The sequence below is a fragment of the Microcebus murinus genome, chromosome 4, assembly GCF_040939455.1.
Source record: "Microcebus murinus isolate Inina chromosome 4, M.murinus_Inina_mat1.0, whole genome shotgun sequence".
Classification (NCBI taxonomy): Eukaryota; Metazoa; Chordata; class Mammalia; order Primates; family Cheirogaleidae; genus Microcebus; species Microcebus murinus.
The window spans coordinates 14940630-14965911 of record NC_134107.1 but is presented as its reverse complement, the minus strand read 5'-3'; the positions used below and the strand labels follow the sequence as shown (position 1 = coordinate 14965911).

At 49.8% G+C, this 25282-nt stretch overlaps 1 protein-coding gene across 1 annotated transcript; it reads left to right on the top strand.

Annotated features, from left to right (window-relative positions):
* Positions 1–615: 615 nt before the first annotated feature.
* Positions 616–24957, top strand: MS4A18 (membrane spanning 4-domains A18). Its single transcript, XM_076001358.1, has 11 exons — positions 616–1038; positions 3717–3830; positions 9092–9148; positions 10807–10902; positions 12917–13030; positions 16152–16427; positions 20980–21033; positions 21632–21895; positions 22019–22141; positions 22601–22698; positions 24822–24957. The coding sequence occupies exons 1-11, from the start codon at positions 616–618 to the stop codon at positions 24955–24957; spliced, it is 1755 nt and encodes a 584-aa protein (XP_075857473.1).
* The last annotated feature ends 325 nt before the right edge of the window (positions 24958–25282 follow it).

Genomic DNA, 25282 nt, shown 5'->3' with positions numbered 1-25282 from the left:
CTCCCTCTCCCTCTCTTTCTCTCTCCTCCTCTTTATTTCTCTCACCCCCCCAACTCTCATCAGCCTTCTTCCTTTCACCCTTTCAACTGGTTTTCTCTATTCCCCTGCCCACGATATAAATATGACCCCTCCAGCTCTGCACAGCCTCCCATCCCACAATAGTCCTTGGGTCCAGTTCCAATGCCCAGGAAGAAAAGTCTACCAGCCCACCTGGGCTCAATTGTCCAGCCACAAACCCATCAGCCATGGCCAGGACAGGGAGCAGGGAGGGGAGGTAGCCTGCGCCCACTCAGCAAACTCAAGGCGGGCGGATTGAAATGCCAGCTGCAGGGGCCTAAAGAAAGTCACTACCCAGATAGTCAGCAAAGGCTCTACAAGGAGCTAAGTAGCCTCAGGAAACCTAGTCTTGCAAATCCAAACCCATAAGAAGAAAACAGCATGTCCCAAGGACATGGACCACAAGGAAGGCAAGAAGCTTATTTTGTATGGTATCATGGTAGGTGGTTTTTATTTTCAGGAAGATGAAACTAAAAATAAGAGTGAGATAAGATGGATGATTTGTTTCGTCAGAGGAAGGAATGGACATTCTCTTGTGTTTTGCAGCAGCTGTACACCATGACCGAACAGGCGATTAAAGCCAACAATGTGCCTGGCATCACTGCCCCCAGTAATGTCCATGTCATCCAGTGCAAGGACCCTGGGGACTCTGAAAGCCACAAGCAGCCTTTGGGGGTGACCACTCACCCAGCCTCATCACCGGTGCCCCAGCGTGACACAGGAAGAGCAAACCTACAGAGCCCACTCGTGGTGAACCAGAAGCCAGTGGGAATGGCCGGTCTGCAGCCTCCACCTGGAGGGATGCAATACACACAGGGCACAGCGAACCTCCAGGCCCTTCCTGGAGGTCCTCAGAATCCTCCGGACGTCTTCCCTGGGCCGACACACACCTCAAACCCATTCCAATGGAACATGTCATTTGGATCATTTCCTATATTCGATCCCAAGAAGTTCATAAATGAGGAGGTCAAAACATTGGGGGTGAGTATGATTTCTTCTTCTCTCCAGTTTGGGCTACTTCATAAGCCCAACTCTCGTGCTCTTAGAGGAGGAAGCGAACAGATAGAGAGGGCAAAGGACAAAAGGCACTTTCTGGAGGCTGGGCCTAGCTCAACCCCATGGATGCCAACTCCCTGAAACCGCCCCCACCTAGCTGTCAGAGCCAGAGGTCAACAGCAGTTTCACTAAAAGGACCAGGGACCAGGAAGTCAGGTGATCCAGGTCTCAGGGCCCGCGAGGCTTGCTGAATGGCTTCAGGGACATCCCCTCCCCTCTCTGGGCCTCAATTTCCTCCTCTTCAGAATGAGAAGATCTAGCAAGCTCTTTCTTAAATTCCTTCTAGCTTCCAGCTCTGGGGTCTTGTCATTTCTTCTTCAGCCAAGGAGGCTCCTGCCTCTTTCCTGCCTCCTCCAGTTTTATTTGGCACCTCACAAAGCTCAATTCAGTTCCAGTTTTGAGGCAGAAACCAGATCGGCCCTGTGCCCCACCGGACACCCGGCCCACCCCTAGCATGGGGACTGGCCTGCAACAGGTGCCGGATCCACGTGCAGTCACCATCCGACATGGCAGGCACCCTGCCAGGAGTGCCCAAGGTACCATCCCTGAAGACCACAGAGGTTCTTCATTTTGTAGCAGCTGCCATAATTACAAAACCTTCTGGCAGGCCGGGCGCTGTGGCTCACGCCTGTAATCCTAGCTCTTGGGAGGCCGAGGCGGGCGGATTGCTCAAGGTCAGGAGTTCGAAACCAGCCTGAGCAAGAGCGAGACCCCGTCTCTACTATAAAATAAAAAGAAATTAATTGGCCAACTGATATATATATAAAAAATTAGCCGGGCATGGTGGCGCATGCCTGTAGTCCCAGCTACTCGGGAGGCTGAGGCAGAAGGATCACTCGAGCCCAGGAGTTTGAGGTTGCTGTGAGCGAGGCTGACGCCACGGCACTCACTCTAGCCTGGGCAACAAAGTGAGACTCTGTCTCAAAAAAAAAAAAAAAAAAAAAAAAAACCTTCTGGCAATAGCCATAAGTCGTATGCACAAGTCGCTGTGGGTGCCCAAAGAGTGCAAGTTGACCAGCTTCCTTGAGACGCTACAGAGCCTCCCTCATAGAGGCGGGAGGATGAGAACGGATTCAGGAATGGGGCACACTTACCAACATCCCAACCTATCCCTCCTTGTGACCCTTCAGGAATAGACAAGGAAATGGCACAAAAAAAACAAGGCATTGTTTGCATCCCAAACTGACCAAAATCAAATCTTGGACTAAATTCTATAAAACAGTCCCAAGCACAGAAATCCTGGTCACAACCATCAAGGGAGATTATAAATGTGTGTGCAAATGCTACAAAAGGTAAGGATAGTATGTGATGTTACATAGTAATTTCGTATTACCATTTTTTATTATGAATACTAGCTTTGGCGTTAATACTGAGTAAATGCTTGTTAACTTTGGCTCCCAATTATTTTAAGGCATTTTGGAAAGATTTGAATATTTCTCAAAACAACTATTTTAAGTCACAAGTGCCTGGGGAGTCCAGTCAAACACAATGCAAAGCCAAAAGTGTAGACCACCTTTAGTGAATTACAATTTCATTTTGGGGAGGAAACTATGCCTGCCTCTTAGGATACAGACAAAGCGGCCTGCAGACAAAATCGAGCACGTTGTCTCAGGAAGGGATGCTCGTGTGGAATCCAGGTGTGTCACCAACTCAGGGACTCACAGACCAGGTGAGATGAACTCATCTTCTCTACTCTGGTCGTGTGACTCCTGAAGAAACTGAGGCCCAGAGAATCCAAATGCCACCCCCAAGGTCTCAGGGACAGCAAATTCTGTAGGGACTCCAAACAGGAAGGGATTCAGCTTGAATGGGGAGGAGGTCAGGAAGAGGCTTTGGCTGATCCTTAAGGGGAAAATAGGACTTCAGCAGGATGAGAGTAAAATAAGTAGATTTCAGACACAGGTAGCAGTGGAGGAAAAGCACAGAGGGAGGAGGAAGGACACAGGCCCTGAAGGGGACAAAGCACCCCCTACTGTGCCCATTGCAAAGGGGCACTGTGGGCACATTGCAAGGAGGGTAGAAAAGAGGACATGGGGTGTGGGGACAGCAGTGGTGTCATGGAGGGCATCGAAACACCTGCCACACGCCAGGAACTGGCCTCCAAGCTTCACACACAGTCCTGATCTCTGCGACGCCCCTGCGAGCCAGATGCTGGGATCGCCAACTTGCAAACAGAGAGACTACAACACAGAGAGGGCGTTCACCGGAGGCCACACGGCCGGCCAGCGCCGCAGCCAGGACGCAAGTGGTTTGCCGCCAATGCCCAGGCTTGGTGCCCCAGCCCGGCCTATCTCTGCACGCCTGTGGGATCGGTTTGAGGGGCAGATGTTTCTTTCTTCCTGCGTGCTAAACAGTCACCCCTTTTCCACTTGCCTGTGGTTGTCGACCCTGAGTGCACATCAGCGCCACCTGTGCAGCTTTAGGAAGAGACCCAGGCAGGGACCCCACCCCCAGAGATTTTGACCCAGTTGGTCTGCGGGCAGTCCCAATCCAGTCACACCTGGGGAGATTCTGGGGTGCATCTGGGGCTGCAGAGTGCAGCTGCACAGCCCTCCGGCCCCCACCCGCGTCTGTTCTCTCACGGTGACTTTTCTCCCCGGCAGGCTGTCCAGATCCTCATCGGCCTGACGCACTTTTTCGCTGCGATCAACCCTGCGTTGTATATCAATCGAACGATGACTGGGATGTCGGGGTACCCGGTCTGGGGAGGACTGTCCGTGAGTACAAGGCCATGTGGTCTCCTTCCTGGGGCACCAGCAGGGGACTCAAAGAAAGCAGAGGAATAAGGAGCATGGGATCCCATTCCCAGTAATATGACCGGCATAGCCTAGAGCCACCTCACTCTGCAGGTGTAGCAAAGGGTCAAGGACCCGACCGCCACCCCGTGCCCTGGCTGCACCCCCCAGCCCATTCGGAACCCTGTGCTTTAACTATTCCACTCTCTCTGGGTTCTCTTTTTATGAAACAGCACGTATGCAACTCAGAGTGCATAAAGTTGTGTGCTAGAGACAGCATCTACCTACCACGCATGAGAGCTAATTATAACATTTTCAGGCATCATGTAAAAGGGCTGTCAAGCCATTTGGTAGCAGGAAACTGGCCATCCTGGGTATGTATACACTGTGAAAATTAACAAATGCTCCGAATCAGGGCCTTTCCCTGAACCCCTGCCGCCTCACAAGGTGGGTGTTAAATGTTTGTTGGCACACCACTGGGTGTGTATAATGTTGTAGAGTTTAAATAACAATAATAAAATGAACACCCACGCGTATGATGCCACTTAGATGAGGTACCTAGAATAGTCAAATTCATAGCGACAGAAAGTAGCACGGTGGTTTTCCCAGGGACTGGGGAAAGGGGGTAGTGGGGAGTTAGTGTTTAATGGGGACAGAGTTTCAGTCTGGGACAATGAAAGGCATTTTGGAGGAGGATGGTGGTGGTATCGCAGAGCAATGTGAATTTGCTTGGTGCCAGTGCACTGCACACCCGAAGGTGAATGGTAAGTTTTATGTTGTATTTTACCGCAATTAAAAATAATAAAAAATTGGCCAGGCGTGGTGGCTCACGCCTGTAATCCTAGCACTCTGGGAGGCCGAGGTGGGTGGATTGCTCAAGGTCAGGAGTTCGAAACCAGCCTGAGCAACAGCAAGACCCCGTCTCTACTATAAATAGAAAGAAATTAATTGGCTAACTAATATATATAGAAAAATATATAGAAAAAAATTAGCCGGGCATGGTGGCACATGCCTGTAGTCCCAGCTACTCGGGAGGCTGAGGCAGGAGGATTGCTTGAGCCCAGGAGTTTGAGGTTGCTGTGAGCTAGGCTGATGCCCCGGCACTCACTCTAGCCTGGGCAACAAAGTGAGACTCTGTCTCAAAAATAAATAAATGAATAATAAAAATAATAAAAAATTAAATTTTTAAAAAATGAGCATCCAGTATCCAGCACCTAACTTAAAAAACAATGCAACACCAACAGTTATATAAATAAAATCTGTAAGAGTATCCTCTCCCTGCCCCGAGGCAACCACTATTTTCAAGTTTGTGTTCATCATTCCCTTGCCTTTTCTTGTAGTCCAACCACATACAACACTACACAATGCATGGCTTGGTTGTGCATATTTGCAAACTCATATAAATGGAATCATGCTATATCTGTATGCCGCTAGCTTTTTCCTCCACTGGACATTTCATTTGGGAGATTCATCTGTGCTGCAAGCAGCTGTTCATTCGTTTTCACTAACATATAGTATCACACTATAATGTATTTATCCATTCTCCTGTTGACCAACATTTGGATTGCCTGTAGTTTTGTGCAATACAGACTATGCCCCTGTGACTGCTCGCGTGTGCTTCCTAGACCATGTGGGCAGGACCACCCAGGCTAGCATGCGGTGCGTGGCCCTAGGTGTGCCCTGAGATACCATGCCACAGCCAGGTGGGGCTTGAGGAAACCAGAACTCCCCTGTCAGTTGCATCTAACTGCATGGAGACTTCCCTGGAGCTCCTAGGAGGGCGGCTGTAAGGAAATCTATTTGTGAAAAAGATAAACAAGCACAGGTCGACCAACCCTCGCTACTCAAAGTGTGGTCCTTGGACCAGCAGCCTCACCTGACAGCTTGTGAGGCATGCAGAATCTTGCCCATTGAATGTGAATTTTAGCAAGATCTCCAGGGGATTCTTGTATGCTTTAAAGTTTGAGAAGTACTTCTCTAGACTGCCATTAAGGGTAGCATGGCCGGGTATGGGATTTGTACAGTTCAGCTGTGCTAGGTAGAGTCAATTGTCCTCCAAAGAGTTCATAGAAATCGACATTCTCATCAGCAGTATGAGTTCTTACTGCTCCACAGGCTGCCTCAAATCTGATATTGTCCAACTTATAAACATCCACTAATCTGGTGAGTGTAACACTGTGGTTTGAACTTTCATCTCTCTGGTTGTCAATGAGTTAAGCATCTTTTCATGTATCCATTGACCATTCCTCTTTCTTTTCTATCAAATGCCAGTTTGCTTCTTTGCTCATTTTTCTATTGGGTTCCTTGTCTTTTTCTATTGTATTCTTTGGGGTTCTTCATCAATAATTCATGTTTCTCCCTTGTTAGTTATGTGCTGCAAATGTCTTCTTCCAGTTTTTTGACTTCTCCTTTTACTTTCTTTATGGTATCTTTTGATTTTTTGATGAACAGAAAAATCATAATTTTAATGTAGTCTAATTTGTCAAAACTGTTATGGTTTAATCTTTTTTGTGTCTTAAGAAATCTTCTCCTATTCAAAGTCATAAAGATATTCTTCTATATTTTCTTCTAAAATTTTTAAAGTTTTCTTTTTATATTTATATTCTTAATCTATAAGGGGTTGATTCTGGTTTATATTATGAAGTGAAAGTCCAGGGTTTTTTTTCTCTGTGAATAAGCAATTGTCCTGGTGTCATTTATCAACTGGTCTGTCCTTTCTCCACTTACCTACAAAGCCACCAGTCACATGTCAGAGATCTGTAGATGTGTCAGTCTGTTTCCAAGATCTCCATTCTGTTCCATGTGTTTCCTTCTCTGTCCCCACAACTATGTTACACTGTTTTAAATGCTATGTCTTTACAGCAAATCTTGGTATCTAGAATTTCCTTTAATTCTTTACTTTTCAGTCAGGAGTGTCTAAACTCAACTTGGCCTTTGATCATCCATCTAAATTTCATGTCCCATAAAAAATCGCATCGAGTTTTGATTGAACTCATTCTGAATCAACATATCAATTTAGGAAGAATTCACATCTTTGTGATATTGACTCTTCTGATCTATAAATATGGCCTGTCATTCCATCTAAGGTCTGCTTTAATGTCTTTCAACAAAGTTCGGTCAAATCCTTCATAAACAATGTATGTATGTTTTTTTAGATTCTTCCCTAAATTTTTTTGTTCTTCTTGCTTTTGTAAATATATTTCAAAATTATGTTTTCAAAATGCTCACTCCTGGTGTGTGAAAATGCAATTAATGCTTGCACATTGATCTTATGTCTAGTTAAACTGTCAATCTTTCTTCTTAATTCTAGTGATTTGCTTATAGGATCTTTCGGAATTTCTGTGCAGACTATCACATCACCTACTAATAATAACCTTGTCGTTTCTTCCTTTTTAATCCTTCTATGTTTTTATTTTGTTTCCTTATCTTATCGTACTGGCTAATACTCCACTTCCTGCATTAATAGATTTCAGCCAAATTTTAAGTCCCCTGGACTCAGCCATCTGAGATTAGGTAATCATTTTTAGGATTTCATATCATCCAGTTCAAAGATCCCTTCCAAATGGACATGGGTCAATCACAATGCAGGTTTTTAAAGCACCTCACCATTTACAAATATTTCTCATACAGCATCTCAATGATCCCAACAAAAAGTAGTATAAGTAGGAGCTAATACTTTGGTCATTTTACAAATGAGGAGGTTGAAGCAGCTTCAATAGTAGTAACTCAAGGAGATTGCCTGGCTAGAAAGCAGGGCAGCGGTGCCTGGACAGGTGGCCTTCCACACGTACCCCAGATCAATTTCAGCTTTGATGTCTTGGGTCTCCAGCACTGTCACAAGTTCATCAGATATGTCAACTAACTGCCTTAATCCATTGGGTAATTTTAAGACCTGATATTTCTGAAGTTCATTTGACAAACCTGTTGATTGCTACATACTTGGTTGACTAAAAAGATGCAAAAGATGTCAAATATCTTGCCCTAGGAAGATTAACATATAAAACATAAATTCACAAGTACGATAAATTCAGATCAGGTCCATAAAATATGCTTTTCCTTGACTACAGACTTGGAGTTTTCAATATTGCCCTTAAAATGTAAGATTTTGTTACATTTGGCCAGATCTTAAACTAACTTATCACCCTGGTGACCTGGGCTTGGAGGTCTATTGTTTTTCCCACACAATAGTGATAAGAATACCTGTCCCTTGGGGAGACACCTTGAACACAATCAAGTCCCATCTATGGGCAAAAAAATCACAGCTGGAGGGCTGAGCTACAGCCACATGGTGTGACAATCACAGCAGCCTCTTGCTCCCATCCTCTGCCAAGAGCCCTGGGGCAGCTTCCCAGCAAGCCCCAAGTCTGCCCTTTCTGCCCAAGCCTTACTGCCTTCTAGGATTCTGCAATGACAGAGGAAATGAGTTCCTTTGAGGGACAGCTCAAGAGAGCTAGTAAGACCCCTGAGTGTCCCTGTCCTCCCCATTGAAAATGCCACCCTTATTCTCCCACTTGAACTGTGTGGCACTCTTGCAGGTAGAGAGGGCAGGCATCATTATCTATGCCTATTTGCCAAACTGAGGTTAGATGAGGTACTACGACTGCATCCTCATAGCCAGAAAGTGCTGGAGGAAGGTCTCATGCCCAGACCCCTCAGCTCAGGGCTCTCATGACAGGACCGAGTTCTTACTGCCTCTGGTGTTCACGTGCCCATCACCTGCCTCACAGCATCAAGTGCTAGTTAGGTCCCCCAGCCTGGGTCCAGGACCATAGCAAGCAGCAAAGGCAGAGCAGGAGCCCAGGTCTCCTACCTCCCAAGGCTCTACCCACCACCCTCCCCTGGCCCTGGTTTGCCGTGATCACAGTGGAGCGCAGGGCAGTGTGAGGCCCGATCAGCCATAAGTGAGTCTGGCAATGATATGCCCAGGCAGTGGGCTCGAAGGGGTCAGTCGAAAAATAATACTAATGAGACTTACGGCATCCTGGAACAAAAGTCAGGTTTTTAGGGGGAAGAATGGTGTTAGCCTAGACACACAGGAGTTGGAGTGTCACAGTATTTAGTATATTGGGTGCCTAACCATCGAGACAGTAAAGACGTTGAGAAGACAAACACATTTGCACACTTTGTGAGACAAGGTGTATGGAACTTAAAGATTGAGAAATGCATCTCTGAAGAGGTGGTTGTCTTTTTTAACACTCTGCACAACTGCTCACTCTTGTTTTGTTTTGTTTTTGTCTATGTAGTTTATTATATCTGGATCCCTCTCCATATGGGCTGAAAAGGACAAGAGCACTTGCATGGTGAGTCACAATACCATCTTTGATGGTCCCTGAATATTAGAATGTGGCTCTCTACCAAACATGAGAAAAGAGGTAGCTGTGTGGCCTGGCTCTGGCCCTGAGCTCAGTGCTTTTACATACTTTATTCTATCCAGTGCCCACAACTCTATGAAATTCTATCCCCATTCTGCAAATGAGAGCACTGAGGAACAGAGAGGTCAGGTGGCTTGCCCAAGATCACACAGTGAGCACATGGCAGAGCCAGGATTTGAACCCAGAGCTCTCTGCTTCCAAAGCTGTTCTCTGTTTACCTATTGCATTCTACTACTCAAAAACTCAGCCTTTGGGATACTCATGAGTATCCACAGCTCGATGACTTATGGGTGCTCTGAATTAAGCAGAAAGCCAAGCCTGGGCCACGCAGAAATGTGTTTGCATTTCAGCCACATCTTTAAGGTATTTCTCACCCTCCGCTTTGGCTAGATCTAGAAAAGTGAGAGAAATATTTGCCTTGAACAATTTAGAGTCCCAGTGAAGGGCACAGGGCCCAGGGCTCTCTTGCCCCTTGGGAATGTCATTCACTGTGTCAACATCCAGCATGGTATTAATATGTGTTCATGTTTTGGTTTTTGCTGCAGCCTCTAAGAAGCTCTGGGATAGATTTTGAGCTCCGTGGTGGCCCTACTCTCATCTCCCTCCTTCTCATGTCCCTCTTCCCTCTCTGCACCTGCTCTGCATGGCTTCTCATCTCTCTTCTGCCTTTCCATTGCAAAGTCATGGGTCAGCCACGGCCTGGGTTGTCTGACAGGGTTAGGGGTTCCCAATTACCAATCCCCAGTCTGCAAGGCAAATGTCTGTGGCCCCACAGTCTTCCTTACCTCAGCCCCCTAGGTAGGAGCAGAAACCTCCTGGCACTCCAATGTCAGCTCAGCTCACACTGTCCCTAATGTCCCAACAAGACTGGGTCAAGCCCTGTTCCACATCCTCTGGGAAGTCCAATGCCCTCTGCAAGATGCCAGCCGATCCCTGGGGGTCTCCTAGCCCTCTTTTGCTCGGACCTTAAACTTCAGTCTCACTCTGTGTCTTATAGCTGCCCTGGCCTCAGCCCAAACGGGGGGCATGGTCCCTTATTCTTCGTTTTCTCCCTGTCTCCCTCTCCTTAACCCCCCTAAAGAGAACCAGCTTGAGCAGGAAATGGAGAGTCGGTAATTGGAGGATTTCAGGCTCTCAACACTGAGCAAAAGATCCCTTAAAATTGAATATTAGGCATTCTGGGTCTGAAAACCTTCCCCAGCCAATCCTGCCCAGGGCCCAGCCTGCCACCACGGGACCAAGTCTCCCCGACTCCCTTCTCCCAAGGCAAGCCTGGAATCCCTGCTCATTTCTTCTGCCGAGCAGTTCAGCACCCTTGCCTTGTCTCTTCCCAGTGCAACCTTCTCAATCTCATTTCTTACCCCTCCGCTGCTTAGCAAGGTATTTCCTCAAACAAATCCAGCTCCTGCCCTAAAAGGACTCTGCACGGTGAGTGAAATATTACCTTCTCACCTCACTGCCCTGGCTTCTCCTCCTGCCTGACCATCTCTTTTCTGCCCTTGTGTCCCTCTTCTCTGACTTCCTGGGGTCCCCACAAGCCGGTTGCAGACTCAGCTCACCGGTTCCTCTCCCTCCGTCTCCTCCAGGTGAATGGCAGCATCGCCACCAACATCATCAGCGCGCTCACGTCCCTGGCCGGGATCCTCCTCACCATTGCGGATCTGGCTATCCACCTGGAGATGGTGAGCATCCACGACTGCCAGGGCCCCATGCTTCCGAAGGTCCGGGAGGGCTTATGAGGCTCCAGGGCAGGAAGGAATTGCTGCAGAATTCCATCCCCCTGTGACAACCACCGTGTCCATAAATTATTTAACCCTTATCAAAACCCAGTGACCTCCGAGGCAGCCATGATAAACGCATTTCTCAGTGAGGACACCAAGGCTCGGGGAGGTGACGCTGTCTGACCCCTCCTCATACCTACTCTATTTCCTGCTCGGAGGCAGCAGGCGCCCAGGTCAGCAGCCTGAGCAGCCGCCACTCTCAAAGTCGCAAGATCACCTACCCCAGGAAACTGTGGAGGAACAGCCTTTCACCCAGACAGGAGGTGCTGGTGCTCGGTTGTTTCCCTATTCTGGGGCCCCCAGAAGAGACGCAGAGATGAGGAGTCAGGTGCCACGTGTTTCAGAGGTTATCCCAGGAGACCCAGCAGAGGAGGGAGGACGCCAGGCAAGCAAGGGGTCGAGGCCACATGCTAAAGGGTTTCAACAAGCAAGTTACCGCTGGAGCTTCATCCTGCTGGCCCCTGGCAGACAGTGAACAATACGCGCCTTAGCCTGCGCTCTGCCGGGGCAGGGGAGCTGGGGTATTTGTCCATCGACTCCCTCAGTCGTTCAGCGAAAACTCCCCCGAGAGGCATGAGCTCCCAGTCTGCAGTGTTTGTGGGCAAAGCAGCCTTCTGCGGCCCCAGGCAAAGTGACGCAGCTGAAAGTCAGGCAGCACGCAGGGAAAGACGGGAAGGACATCTGGAACATTGACACAGGTTTGAGGAGACCTGAAGAACAAGATCAAGAGTAACTTGCTCCACCGTTAGCTCAGGACTAACCAAGCAGGCCGGGGAAGGCTGGCAGGGCACAGGGTCTTAGACCTGTCTACAGGGGTGAGGGCTGTCCCCAAGGGGAGAGCTCCCTGCAGGCCCTGAGAAGAAGCCTGATCCACCCAGTATAACAGGGTCTAGATGACATGGCAGCAAACCACAAACCCAGGCAAGGCGCTGGCCTCTGGAGTCCAGCATGATGCAACCAAGTGTCCCAACAAGGGGTGGATTGTGGTCATGGGGAATCAAGAGCAGCAACAGCTACAAATCCTAAAAGTGGTCATTCGGCAGTCAGGCCCCCTGTCACGAAGGAGCATGTGAGTGTAGTGTAGCATTCGTGCTTTGGATTGCAACAGGCACTGGTCCAAACGTCGCGCTCCCCACCCTCTGCTGCAGAGAGCAAGGGTGCACATATGGGATGAGGAAGGGATCTCCCCGAACCTCCCAGCCTACTGTGGGTGGGGCCCAGGCCTGGAGCACACTGGGCTCTGTGGGGCCCCTTCCGTCCTGCCTTGGCTCCCGTCATGGCAGAAGCCCCTGACACTTGGAGGCCCCCATTCCCAAGCTGCCAAGGGGCAGCACCAGGCAAGATCGCAGGAGGCTGGCAGAGCCAATGATGCTGACCCCAGTGGGGGCCATCCCCTGACCCCAGCTGAGGATACCCAGCCCCTCACACACAGTTACCTGGCTAGTGTGCTTGTTGAGGTGTGTCTTGGTTTGGCTTCCTCCCAGAAGCAGACTTTGGGAGTTAACTTTGGAGGGCAAGCATACACCAGCCTAAGAGGGAAGGGAGTTGGGGTATTGACACTCCAAACCCTGACAGGCATGGATAGAGGCTGCTCTCATGGGGCATTGATTCCCTGGAATTTCAAATCTGTTGTGCCAACACCGGAGTGTGCCCCAGAGTCCAGAGAGAGCCCTACAGCAGAGAAATGCAGGTGCTGGCAGCAGGAAGTCAGGCCAGTGTGCACTAAGGGGGTGAGGCCAGGGCGTATGAGAGGGACGCCCCTAGCATCTGCCCCAAGGTGCCCCATGCCAAGAGGGTCTCGGGCCTTCCAGATGAGACATGTGGTGCTTGCCTAAGAGGACCCCTCCACATGTGAACTGTCACCCAGACAGTCAAACCCAAGGACAAAAAGCCTCCTATTCCTCTCTGCCTCTAGGTGCATGTAAAGGCAATTCCTGGTGGTCTCCTCCCCTTCGCCCTCCTGGAGTTCATCCTCACATGTGTGGTCTCACATTTTGGGTGCCAGGCTGTCTGCTGCAAGAAATTTGGGGTAAGTGTTGGGCTCTGTTCCAGGAATCAGAGCGTGCTCTGAGGGGCTGTAGCAAGAGGTGCCCACAGATGGGGAGAAGTGAGGCCTGAAAGAGGGTGTCTCAGTGTTTTCTGCATAACAAACTACCCCAAAACTTAGCCACCTAAAACAGCAACCAATTATTTAGCTGTTGATTCTGAGCATCATCAGTTGGGGTTATGACGGGTGGGCAGCTCTTCTGCTGGTCTCAGATGGACTCACTCTTGCATGTGCATCCAGCCGCAAGTAGGCTTGGGCTTGGGTGGCCTAAAGGGGCCTTAGTGGAATAGGTCCCCTCTGCTCCATGTGTCATCATATCCTCCAGTTCCCTAGCCTGAGCTTCCTCGCGCGGGGCTGGGAGGAGAGCAGCAAGACATGGCAAGCCCTGACAGGCCAGCAGCTTGAAGTCCCTGCTTGTGTCACACTTCTATTGTCTCGCTGGCCAAAGCCAGTCACATGGCCAAGCCTAGACTCCATGAGTGGAGAAACAGCTCTACCTCTTGAGGAGAGGAGCTACAAAGCCACCCAGCAAAGGCTCATGAACATCAGGATGTCTGGCCAGTACTGCAGTCTATGACGGTCTTCCCCCAGACCGCAATTTTTGATCGTTGTACTCACACCTATCCAACATGTAAAACACACTCACCCCCATCCCAGGATGCTCAAACATCCCATCCAATTATGGCGTCAGGCTCGACGTCCAGGACCCAAATCAGGTCCAGATGTGACTGAGTATTTGGGGATGTGAGTCTTATGGATCCAGAAAGCTATGAACTAAAAACAAGTTCCATGCTCCATGTATCCAACATGCTTTAGTGAGACAAAAACAGGGTAACTGCAGTACACCCTCCCATTCAATAAGAGGAAGAACAGGAAGCACGGGACAGTCACTGCTCCATAATTCTGAAATCCTAGGGGGCAAATATTGTCCTACCCTGGGGGCAGGAGTATTTGTTGATTACGGGTCAATCTGCCTCTCTAGAAAAGTCTACCCAGACCACTATTCTCCACTGCTTCCTGGGAGGGGATCCCTAATCCATTGTTCTCCAACATCTTGACTCTATCCTCTTGTCTCCACCCTCAGAACTATTTCTTTTTTTTCTCCATAAGAAATGTCCCATCAGGCTGGGTACGGTGGCTCCCACCTATAATCCTAGCACCTTGGGAGGCCAAGCTGGGAAGATTGCTTGAGATCAGGAGTTCAAGACCAGCCTGGACTATGTTGTGAGACCCCCATCTCTAAAAATAGAGAAAAAAAAATTAACTGGGCACGGTGGTATATGCCAGTAGTCCCAGCTTCTCAGGAGACTGAGGTGGGAGGATCCCTTGAGCCCAGAAGTTTTAGGTTGCAGTAAGCTATGATGGCACCACTGCACTCCAGCCTGGGCAACAAAGAGGAAACCTGTCTCTCAGAGAAAAAAAAAAAAGAAGAATGAAAGAAATTTTTCCCATCTTTTCCATCTTGAAAAAGATAAGTAGTTCTCTCAACCTACTTCCTGTATTAAGAAAGTGGGACCCAAAAGTCTTTTTGCAATTTAAGCAATTTCAGTCATGTTTGGTCTAAGTTGGTAGTCCTTTTGCTGATACAATTTCCTTAAAAACTCCGAGGGTGTTTAATATATCAGATTATGGCTCTCACCATCTGACAAAAGCCACTCCTGAGACTGTGTTCTAGACATGCCCCTCTCTCTAAATCTACCACCTATTTTGGGATTAGGCTTCTATGGGATCAAACTCATTAGATTCTCAGAATTCTTTCTGTCTAGCTGTCAGGATCTAACAGGCACTACCTTGTAGCTTTCAAAAGTCTTGAAAGGCCAGGTATGGTGGCCCACACCAATAATCCTAGCACTCTGGAAGGCTAAGGTGGGGGATCCTTCGAGCTCACGAGTTCAAGACCAACCTGAGCAAGAGCGAGACCACGTCTCTACTAAAAATAGAAAAAATTAGCCGGGCATGGTGGCACATGCCTGTAGTCCCAGCTACTCGGGAGGCTGAGGCAGGAGGATCCCTTGAGCCCTGGAGTTTGAGGTTGCTGTGAGCTAGGCTGATGCCACGGCACTCTAGCCCAGGCAACAGAGTGAGACTCTATCTCAAAAAAAAAAAAAAAAAAAAAAGTCTTGACAAAAGTTTGTATAGACACATCTTTGGTTTGATCTTTGTTCTCAGGCCTAGTTTTACTTCAAATATCATTTATCTGTTGGGGACCTTGGAAATAATAGACAATCTTGTTTTTTAACTAATCAAGTCCTGGACCTTTTATAGTCCCTCTACTAAAAAAACTAATTCATTCCTTCATTATCTGCTCTCTCTCTTTCAGTACTTTATCATATGCAGCTAGGAGCACCCAAGTGACATTTCCATGATTCTGCCCGACCATGTCCTTAGCCAAATCCAAAAGCAATTAGATAGATTGTTTTGTCTTCCAAATGGGACAGTGCTCCCCCACTACACAGCTTGGGTGACCATTGCTCCCGACTGCCGGGGCGGTTTCCTCTCCCCTTTTCTGGCCTTTTCCAGCAGTGAAATGACCATTTTTCCAGCCTTTGCTAGGGCCTTGCTCACGGCTTCTCCAGCCCCACCTGCTACCCAGTCCCAAAACCAATGCCTGTGTTGGATTTTTGTTACCCCACTTCTAACTACCAATTTCTGTGTCAATTAGCTTCTGGTGCATATCAAACAACCCAGCGCTTAACGGCTCACACAATGACCACTTACTCAGCTCAAGACTCTCTGGGTCTGCTCACCTCTGCTGGGCTCGCCATGAGTCTGAAGTTGGTTCTGAGTTGCCCAGGCTGGATGATCGGGGATGGTCTCACTTGCATGTTGGCCTTTGGCAAGCTGGCTGTCAACAGAGACAACCGGGCCACTTGTCTCGCACTATGTAGGGGGCCAGCCCAGGCTTCTCTATGTTCAGTGTTCGAAAGAACAACAAGAGAGCAAGCCCCAGCAGGAAAACATTTTGCAGATCTCTGCTTGTGTCACATTTGCCATCGTTCCCTTGCCCAAAGAAAGTCACTTGACCCAGTCCCACATCAGGGAGGGAGGGTCTACCCAAGGATATGGAAACAGGAAGGGGAAGACTTTGTGGCCATTCTTGCAGTTCACTACAGAGGAAGATGATGGCCTCATGTCCTTTGTCTTTCAGAACACAACGGCGTTTTCAAACGTGTTCGGTGTCAACCCAGCCAATGCTACCACGGGCCCCTTCAACCCTTCCGCCAGCCCTGTCAATGCTACTGCCAGCCCTGTCAACCCTACCACTGGCCCTGTCTACACTACCACTGGCCCTGTCTATGTTACCAGCAGCCCTGTCTACACTACCACTGGCCCTGTTGATGCTACCACCAGCCCTGCCAACCCAATCTACACCAACAATGTACTCCCTCAACCCATATACCAACATAGAGCTAATTTTGCCCAGAGATAGATGACACGCGATGCCTGCCTTGATAACACGGAGGAGCCACTGCAGCAGAACCTTTCCTACTCCCCGAAACCCCGTGACCATGCCGCTACAGCTGTTGCGAGGCTGAAACGAACAACCATTTCCGTCCCCTTCACTACTAAGCTTCATTTTTGTTCATTATTGATGCCTTTTTTTTAAATTCATAAATAATTTCCACTTGGCTCTCAGTTTCTTTTAACCTGGGTGAACCGCAGGGTGCGTTTTTGTTTCGTGGCTCCTAGTGTGTGCTCAGTATTGAGAAACCAGTTCTAAATCAGTGCCTGGGCCGTGGAATTTGTGGAGGTCCGACTCCTGCCCTGCCCCCAACTCTAAGTCTGACACGGTTCCCCCCAAGAAGGCGGGAGAGCAGTGCAGAGTGTGCACGGTGCCGGCTGGTGGTGCATGTGGCCCAGCATTCCTGGGTGTGGGGTGGGGGTTGCAAAAGGCGTGCCCCACCCACGCCCCAGACAGGGAGCTGATCAGGTTGTGCAATGGCACTTAAATGATACTATTACTTAGGGAAAGGGTACCTGTCCTCACTCCCACAAAGGTGCCCTACGGACCAGCAGCGCCCCCTGCATGTACCTTTCAGCCCACAGAGCCAGCTACAGAGAGCACCCCCCCATCTCCCGCCCTCCTCTCTCTCTGTCCCTCTGCCCTCCTCCGACGTCTGGCTCCAGCTGACAACAGGCCACATCGTTGGGATGATGGGAGCCACATGCCTGGCGCCACGCGAGAGGGTGGCAGTGCCTCTTACACTCGCACACACACACTCTCACACACACATACTCTCATTCACACACACTCACACTCTTACGCACTCATGTTCACACACACACTCTCACACGTACTCTCACACTTGCATAAACACACACACATTCACACACAGACGCGCACACACACGCGCGCGCACACGCGTGCACACACTCACATGTGAGGGCTGTGAAACGGTGCTCACTAGGCACACCCACCCCACACTGATGCTCCCACCTCCGGGAGCCCCAGGGCAGTGACCTTCCCATTCAATCCTATTAGGACCCACTCAGCTAATTGATTGCACCATTATTAATAACTGCACAAAATTAGACAGCACACAAAATAAAATTGGAAACATCCAAAATTTCCCTCAGTAGAGAACTAGGGCACTGACTAAAGCCGTGGTACACCCGCATACAGAGTCCTGGGCAGCTATAAAGAGGAACGAGGATGATCTCTATGTCTGCTGAGAGTGATCTGCAGGATAGGTTTGTAAATGAAAAATAGCAAAAAAACAAACAAAAAAAAAGCAATGTACTGAATAATATATACAGCATGCTACTTTTGTATGAGAAAGGGAAAAATATAAATTTTGTGTACTCTTACAGCTATTATACATACACACAAGCTTATATTTTCAAATAGAAACAAAGGAAGGCTAAACCAAAAGGAGACATGAATAACAGAGATGTAGCATGTGGGCATAGCAAAGACGTCAATTCTCCCCAATTCGTATATAGGTTGAATGCAATTCTTATAAAAATACCAGCAGGATTCCTTGTAGATATAGGCAAACTAGCTCTAAAATATATATGAAAAGGCAAAGGAACTTAAATATCCAAAACAATTTTGAAAAATAAAAATAAGTTGGAGGAATCACTCTATCTGATTTTAAGACATTATATAGCTATAGTGATCAAGATAGCATAGTATTGGCATAAATCAGTGGAAAAGAGAGTGTCTGGAAATAGACCCACACAAGTACACCAGCTGATTTTTGACAAAGGTGCAAAAGCAACCCAATGGAGGAAGGATAGTCTTTTTAACCAATTGTTGTCTAAAATCAGGCATTCATAGGCCAAAAAATAAAATCTCAATCTAAACCTAATACCTTATACAAAAATTAACTCTAAATTAATCATAGATCTAAATTTAAAACAGAACTTAAAACTTTTTAGAAGAAAACGTAGGAGAAAATCTTTGTGACCTAGAGTAAGGTGAAGAGATCTTAGCCATGACACCAAAAATACAATTTACAGAAGAAAACAAAATCAATAAATTGGACTTAATCAAAATGAAAAAAACATTTGCTCTGTGAAAGACCCTATTAAGAAGATGAAAAGTCATAGACTGGGAGAACATACTTGCAAATCATATATCTGAAAAAGACATGTTTCCAGAATATTTAAAGAACACTCTAAACTCAATAATAAGAAAACAATCTAATTACAAAATGGCCAAAAGACTTGAACAGACACTTTAGCAAAGAGAATGGAAGGTTGCAAATAAACACATGAAAAGATGTTCAACATCGTTCGTTAGCTGTTAAACTATGATGAACTATCACTACACACCTATTAGAATGGCTAAAATAAAAAGTGCTGACAATACCAAGTGCTGGTGAGGATGCAGGGCAACTGGAAGCCTCTGGCCCGGCTCTTGGGCATGTCCACGGCACTGCCACTCTGGAAAACAATTTGGCAGATTATTATAAAGTAAAAATGTTCCTACCCTATGACTCAGCAATCTTGCTCCTGGGTATTTCTCCTAGAGAAAATGTGACTTACTCTAACACAAAACCTGTACCCAAATGTCCTTAGCCAAAAACTGGAAACAGCCCAAATGCCCTTCACTGGATGAATGATATAAAAACAAACTGCACTACATCCATGAAATAGAATACTTCTCAGCAATGAAAAGGAACATGCTATTGATGCTGTAGGGGAGGGAAGACTGTACCTCTACCCATCGCAGGTTTTCAGCTGCGGCTCTTTGACAGAAAGACAGATTAACAAGAGAAAAACAGTTTATTAACTAGGCAGCCCACATCACCCAGGAGAAACCTCAGCGAAAAGTAACTCCAAGTGGTGGCTTAGAACTCTGGTTTATGCAGCAGCTTCGACAAAGAACGACATTGTAGAGAAATGACAGGACAAAGGAAAATAGTTTTAGGCTTCCAAGGATGGGAAACTGTGGGAAGGCAAATATATGGAAGGAAACTAATGGAGGGCTTGTTTGCAGACTCCTCCAGTGCCCTCTCTGGGCTCATCAGAGTCTAGAGTCTTCCCCAGTTAAGGAGAATTTACATCCTGTCTTTAGGCAGAAAACGGTGGGGGTAGGGGGGGATTTTCCTGCATTTGCTGCTTCTTAATTACCTCCGGCTCAAAATAATTTGGCATATTTAGGGGTGATATATTCTAGTTTCCTTTCAATACACACAATTTGGACCTCAAGGGCATTATCACAAGTGAAAAAGCCAATCTCAAAGAGTTGCACACTGTATGGTTCCATTTATATGATATTCTCGTGAAGACAAAATCATAGCCATAAAAGGAACAAATTTGGACATCACGGTCGTAACACCATCAACACCTGCAACGGATTGAAACAGGTGGCCTCGTAACAATACCAAAAACAAACAAAAAAAATCTTTGATCATCTTTGGATATTGCTAGGGCACACCTGAGATTCTGAAAACTGGCAAACACTAGGAAAGAATCAGCATTCCCAAAAGGGAAGACAAGGAAAGGGATAAATAGGGCAACAGGATGGCACTGGGGCAGGCAAGGAGCGGGAGGGCCTAGAGCTGGGCTTGGAGTCTGGTGTTCCCATTTTTCCAGCTGTTCCTGGCTCTTACATTTCAGCATGGCCTGTTTGGTCTCAGGCCTGTGGGGTGGCTGATGTGAGAAAGGATAAAGCCACCGTAAAGAAACGGATCGCTTCACTCAGCTGTGGCCACAGAAGTACTACGAAACAACTGTGAAACCTCAGTGGCACGCCACAAAGAAGCATGTGCTTTTGCTCACGAGTGTATCGGTGGCCTGGGCAGTCCTGGTCTGATCTGGGCTTGGCCGGACTCACCCACGCGTTTGCATTCGGCTGAGGCCAGCTAGGAGGCCCTGTGTGAAAGGCCAGCCTCACTAACTAGCTAACAGAGAAACATGAACCGTCTAGCAGAAAGTAAGAGGGGTAAACTCACAACGAAACTGCCCTTTGTTTGGATTGATCCACCACCCGGGGCTTAACATCTTCTGTCTAAGAGGAGTTTGTTTTCACAGCTTTGAAGACCCCTAAGCCAACAAAAACCACATTCCAAGGACAAACCGGTCTCCCTGAGAATAGGAGAGATGGCCGCCAGCCGCTTGTGTTATCAGCCTGCGGTACAGAAAAAAGGGAAAAAGCAAACGCAGCAGTTTCGCAGCTGTCTCCTGCTAATCAGCCCACAGCAATAAATTTCCTCTGCCCCTTTACAGCCTTCCCTTGACTTCAGGGCCAACACCCCGTTCTTCCTTCCTTGTGTCAAGCCCTTTCTCATTAGGAGAAAGTAAAATAAAACCTTTCACTTCTTTCTATCCTAATCTTTGTGTGAGCAATCTTTCTCTTCCCATGTACAAATTCACGTGCTAACGCTGCAGGCCTTGGCTGCAGTGTGGGGCCTCAGCGGGGACAGCCGGGACGGCCAGGCCGGGCTCCACGTGTCTCCTCACCCCCCACCCCCCGCCGGCAGGTGCACCCAGGCATGGTCCGCGTGGCCGCAGAGCCCCAAGGTGGGGCAGAGCAGGCAAGGCCCCCTGAGGCCTCGGGTCAGAGCTGACACATGCCCACTTCTGCCTCAGCCCGGTGGCAAAGGAAGTCACAAGGCAGCCCAGCGTCAAGGATTTGTGAAAAGAGACTTCAGCCCTAACTGCAACCCCTCAACCCTGGCTTAGCCGAGAGCTGGCCCAGGCTGTGCCCTTCCAGATGACTCCCCAAGCCGTCTTGAGCCCACAGGTCCTGTGCCGTCTCCCTGACTTTGCACGGAGGCCTCGGGGCTATTTGGTGAGAACCTGACCCCAGAAGCTGAGGTACAAATTTTTCCACGTACGTACACCACCTGCATACCACTCTGCGTGCATAAAAACGCATGCACACACTCACACGCACTCACACGTGTCCACACACATGTGCGTGCGCACACGCTCCGCTCCCTGCCCCTCCCCTCCAACGCTGGCCCAGCGCCATGGGAGGAAGACAGGCTGCCCCGGGTGCTCTCAGAGCTTCCCTCCCCAGCGGCAGGGGGTGAGTGAAGGCCCGTGTGGATCCCCACCTCAGCTCCGACACTGAAGGGGGGACCCCAGCAGGCCACTACCCTCTTAGGGCCTCAGTTTCCCCTTCTGTAGATTGAGAGAAGGGAATTGGACGCTTTCATGGGGCCCCTGTGGCCGGGACGCCAGTGGGTCCTGGGGCAGCTTCCTGGCCCCCTCATGGCCTCAGAGCCGGGAGGGACCCGAGAACTTCCCAGAGGCGGCAGCTGGCAAGCAGAGCGGGTTTCCAAGCCCCACACGAACAGCGGGGTTTTCACCTGCAAACCTGTGAACTCAGGAGCAGCGGCCACGGGAGAGCAGAGGCAGCGGGCGGGCGCAGCTGAGCGGCACAGCGGCCCGGTGAGTACCTGATGCCCTGCGGGGAGGTCAGCCCGGCCCGCCCGCCCCCCGGGCACCACAGGGGAAATGGGGCAGGGACACTTGGATCCCTGTGGCAGAGACCACCCCCCCCCGCCCCGGCAGGTGCCCCCCACCTGGCACCAAGAGGGACAGGACGGCTCCCAGGGCTGTCTGAACTCCTGGCCACCCCTGACAGGGAACTGCCACTCGGGGACCCTGGCCTGGCCGGGGGGAATTGGGGGGGTGGTAAAGGACAGCCACCTGTCTTCTGTCGTCAGAGCCAGTGGCTGAGATGACTCAGGCATCCCCAGACACCCTGGGGCCCTAACCTCCCTCCCGGGGCAATGGAGTCTGGCCCCCGCTCCTCCCAGCACTGTGTCGGGCAGAAAGGCAAGCCCCACCCAGAAGAGGCGGCCAGCCCGTCCCTTCTCTGAAAGAGGAGAAGGACCGGGCAGGGCTTCTCAACTGAGAAGGAGCTTAGGGGCAAATATGGACTCGCCCCTCATTTACAGATGGGGAAACAGAGGCTCAGGAAAGGGAAGGGCTGTCCCTTCTCCCCAGCCTTCGGCAGGGAGTGGGCAGCAGAGTGGGGTGGAGGGGACCCTGCCGAGGGCCAGGTGGTAGGAGTGGCCTGGTCTAGAGGGTGCAGGGACCAGGGAGGCCTGTCTCCTCCACCACGTGGTGGCGTCTGTTGCATCCTCTCAGGCCTGTGGGGCAGCTCTGGGCCGTCCTGGAGGGGCTGAGATTGGAGGGGCCCAGCCAGGGCTCCTGGCCGCAGCATCCAGCCCGGTGGATGCCATGGGGTGGGACTTAAACAGAAGGAGGGAATTCCTGCCGGAGCCCAAAACAGGGGGTGGGGGAGCACAGCTACAGGTGGGGGAGGTAGATGGGGCATCCTCAAAGCCTGGAGCAGCCCACCAAACCCACAGCCACCCATCTGACCTAGGAGGACACTGAGGTCCAGAGAGGTTAAGCAACTCACCCAAAGTCACGCAGCAGGCGGAATAATAGGGTGGATTCTTACCAGGCTAACACAGCGCCTACAGCTTAACCGCTAAGCAAAGCTGCCTCCTCCCAGATGTGCAGATGTACAGCCCCCCCACCAGATGTGCTTGTGTGAATTTTGTCCAAAACACCCTCCTTAGAGCCTCTCTCTTCTGGGTGGTGACACTCCCCAGGCCGCAGCTCCAACATGTGAATAAACAAAGCCGCTTCTGGCTCCTGGTGAATGCAGGTGATGCCCAGAGACGTTCACGAGACAAGTCCTGGCTGCCGGGGGCAGCTCAGCCTTGGCCTCTGGGGCAGCCTATTGCTGAATGTCCCAAACTCAGTTTCCTCATCTGCAAAATGGGAGCAATAATAGTACCTACCCCATAAGGTTCTTAACAATAATAGAAGCTAAAAGTACCAGATGCCTCCTGCATTCCAGGCCCTGTTGCTAGGATCTGAGATGGGCATTACCTCTTGTAAATCTCACAGGAGGACAAAACCGGGGCAGTCCCATCGCTTTTCTCCCTGCTCTCGCGCAAGACAAACAGCCCGGGTTTAGTAATTCGACAGCCCAATCTTGTGTACCGTTTAACTTGATTTGGGCACCTCGGTTCTCAGCCCAGGCACATGGCAGGTGAGAGGGTGCTTGGTGGGCTTCCCTCCCTTCTCCCACCACTTCCCCTCTTCCTCCCAGCTGGCTACCTGTGCCTTCTGCCTCTCCAAGCTGGATGACAGGGGAGGAGAGGAAGGGGCGGGAACGTGTACCGCCTGGGGCGGTTGCAAGCTGCAGCACCCTCCCCGAGGCTGGCAGGGTCGGGCTGACTTCTCTGCAAGGGGGTTTCACAGGCTCTGTGGAGATGCCCCCCATCTCTGGGGGTCTCCCTCCTGAGTGGCCCCCAACAAAACTCCTCGCCAGCTCAGGAATCTGGCAGGTGCACTACGCAGGGCATGCGTATGAATGTCTCCCAGCAGTCTCCTTAAAGCCACCCTCTCTGCCTTGTCTTAGGTGAACAAGAACACATCCTCCTTGTCCGCACACCGGCTCAGGTCCCTCTAAATGTTCTCTCCCCAAATCCACTCTCAATCCCTACTCCCAACTCTGTGAGGGAGGGTGTAAACGGCATCTAGCATGTTCTCTGCCACCTGCTTTCTGCAAGTCCCGCTGGGCCGTCTGCAGCACAACTTACTCCAGTACCTGGTCTCAGCCGAAACTCCCCTCTAACCGCTCTGCTCACGGCCCTCAGCCCATCCCACTCGACCACACTGCTATTTCTGGCCCTCAGTTTACTAGTCTGCAAGATGGGCTGGATCATACCCTCTACACCAGGCTGTTGTGAGGGTCTACGGTCGCAGGCAGGTGAGGGCTCTTTATAAACTGTACGGGGCTGTGCCTGTGAGGGGCTGCTACTACCACTGCTCATTCAGCGCTTCACAGCATGCCCCTTGCTGACGTTGGGGTGTTTCTGCATCTCTGCCACAGGCAACTGTTCCCCTGGTGGGTGCCTTCCCCATGGCAGGGGACTAATTTTCCACCTGCCTGTCCCTGACACACATGCATCAGTGTTTGGGGCATGCTGGTTGATTGAAAAAAAAAATGACGAAAAAGAGAATTCTCTTGCTGGGTGGCACAGAGCTGGGGCATGGGCCAGGGGGCCTCTGGCATGTGGCCGATGGGTCAATCCCTGGCCTCAGGGTGCGGCGGCGCTGGTGGTGGCCACAGAGGGGTGGGGAGAGAGAGGAGTCTGCAGATCTCAGGAACTACGTGACACTTTCACACTCCTGATTCCACTTACCCTGCCTGTCGGCAGACAGCCTATTTTTGTAGGTGTTTTCTCCTCTCCTGAGAATCATGAGGTCTCAGTGTTACCGACTGTCTCACCACCTGCCCGGGAGAGATGTTGTTAATCAAGCGTGTGCCCCCCTCGGGGCCACTCAGGCCCCCTCTGATCCGAGAGCCCAGAAAGAGCCCGCTGAAAGTCGTGGCCCTGGTCCTGCCCCTGCCCCCCACCCAGGACGTGACAAACCTGCCCACACCATGGACCTTGGACGCAGCGTTCACCTGTCGCTGGTGAAACGATAACTATATGGGCAGAATGGCCAGGTGCTCACTGAGTTAAATTTGTTCCATTTAAAGGTTTTATCCTTTTATCCTAAAATGATGACCTTCATATCTCTTTGGTGTTAAAATAGCCATTCTACATGATCAATTTTTTAAGTGAACGTACTTGGGGAAGTGGAAAGTTGGCAGATGAATGATTCCCATTTGTTTTTAATTTGCTGGTGTGTGCACACTGAGCATTTCAGAAGGATTACTCCCGGGAGTGAGGTGCAAGCACTGGTCCCCTCACTCTGATGAAGCCAGGACTCTCACCCAGAATTGCATGAACTCCATGAGTT

Bases quoted from the DNA above. Each gene is read 5' to 3' on its own strand.
- MS4A18 (XM_076001358.1), top strand. From the start codon at position 616: ATGACCGAACAGGCGATTAAAGCCAACAATGTGCCTGGCATCACTGCC. The intron at 1,039-3,716 runs GTGAGTATGATT...TCTCCCCGGCAG, and splicing joins AGGAGGTCAAAACATTGGGG to GCTGTCCAGATCCTCATCGG. The intron at 16,428-20,979 runs GTACTCCCTCAA...CCCCGCCGGCAG, and splicing joins ACCCAATCTACACCAACAAT to GTGCACCCAGGCATGGTCCG.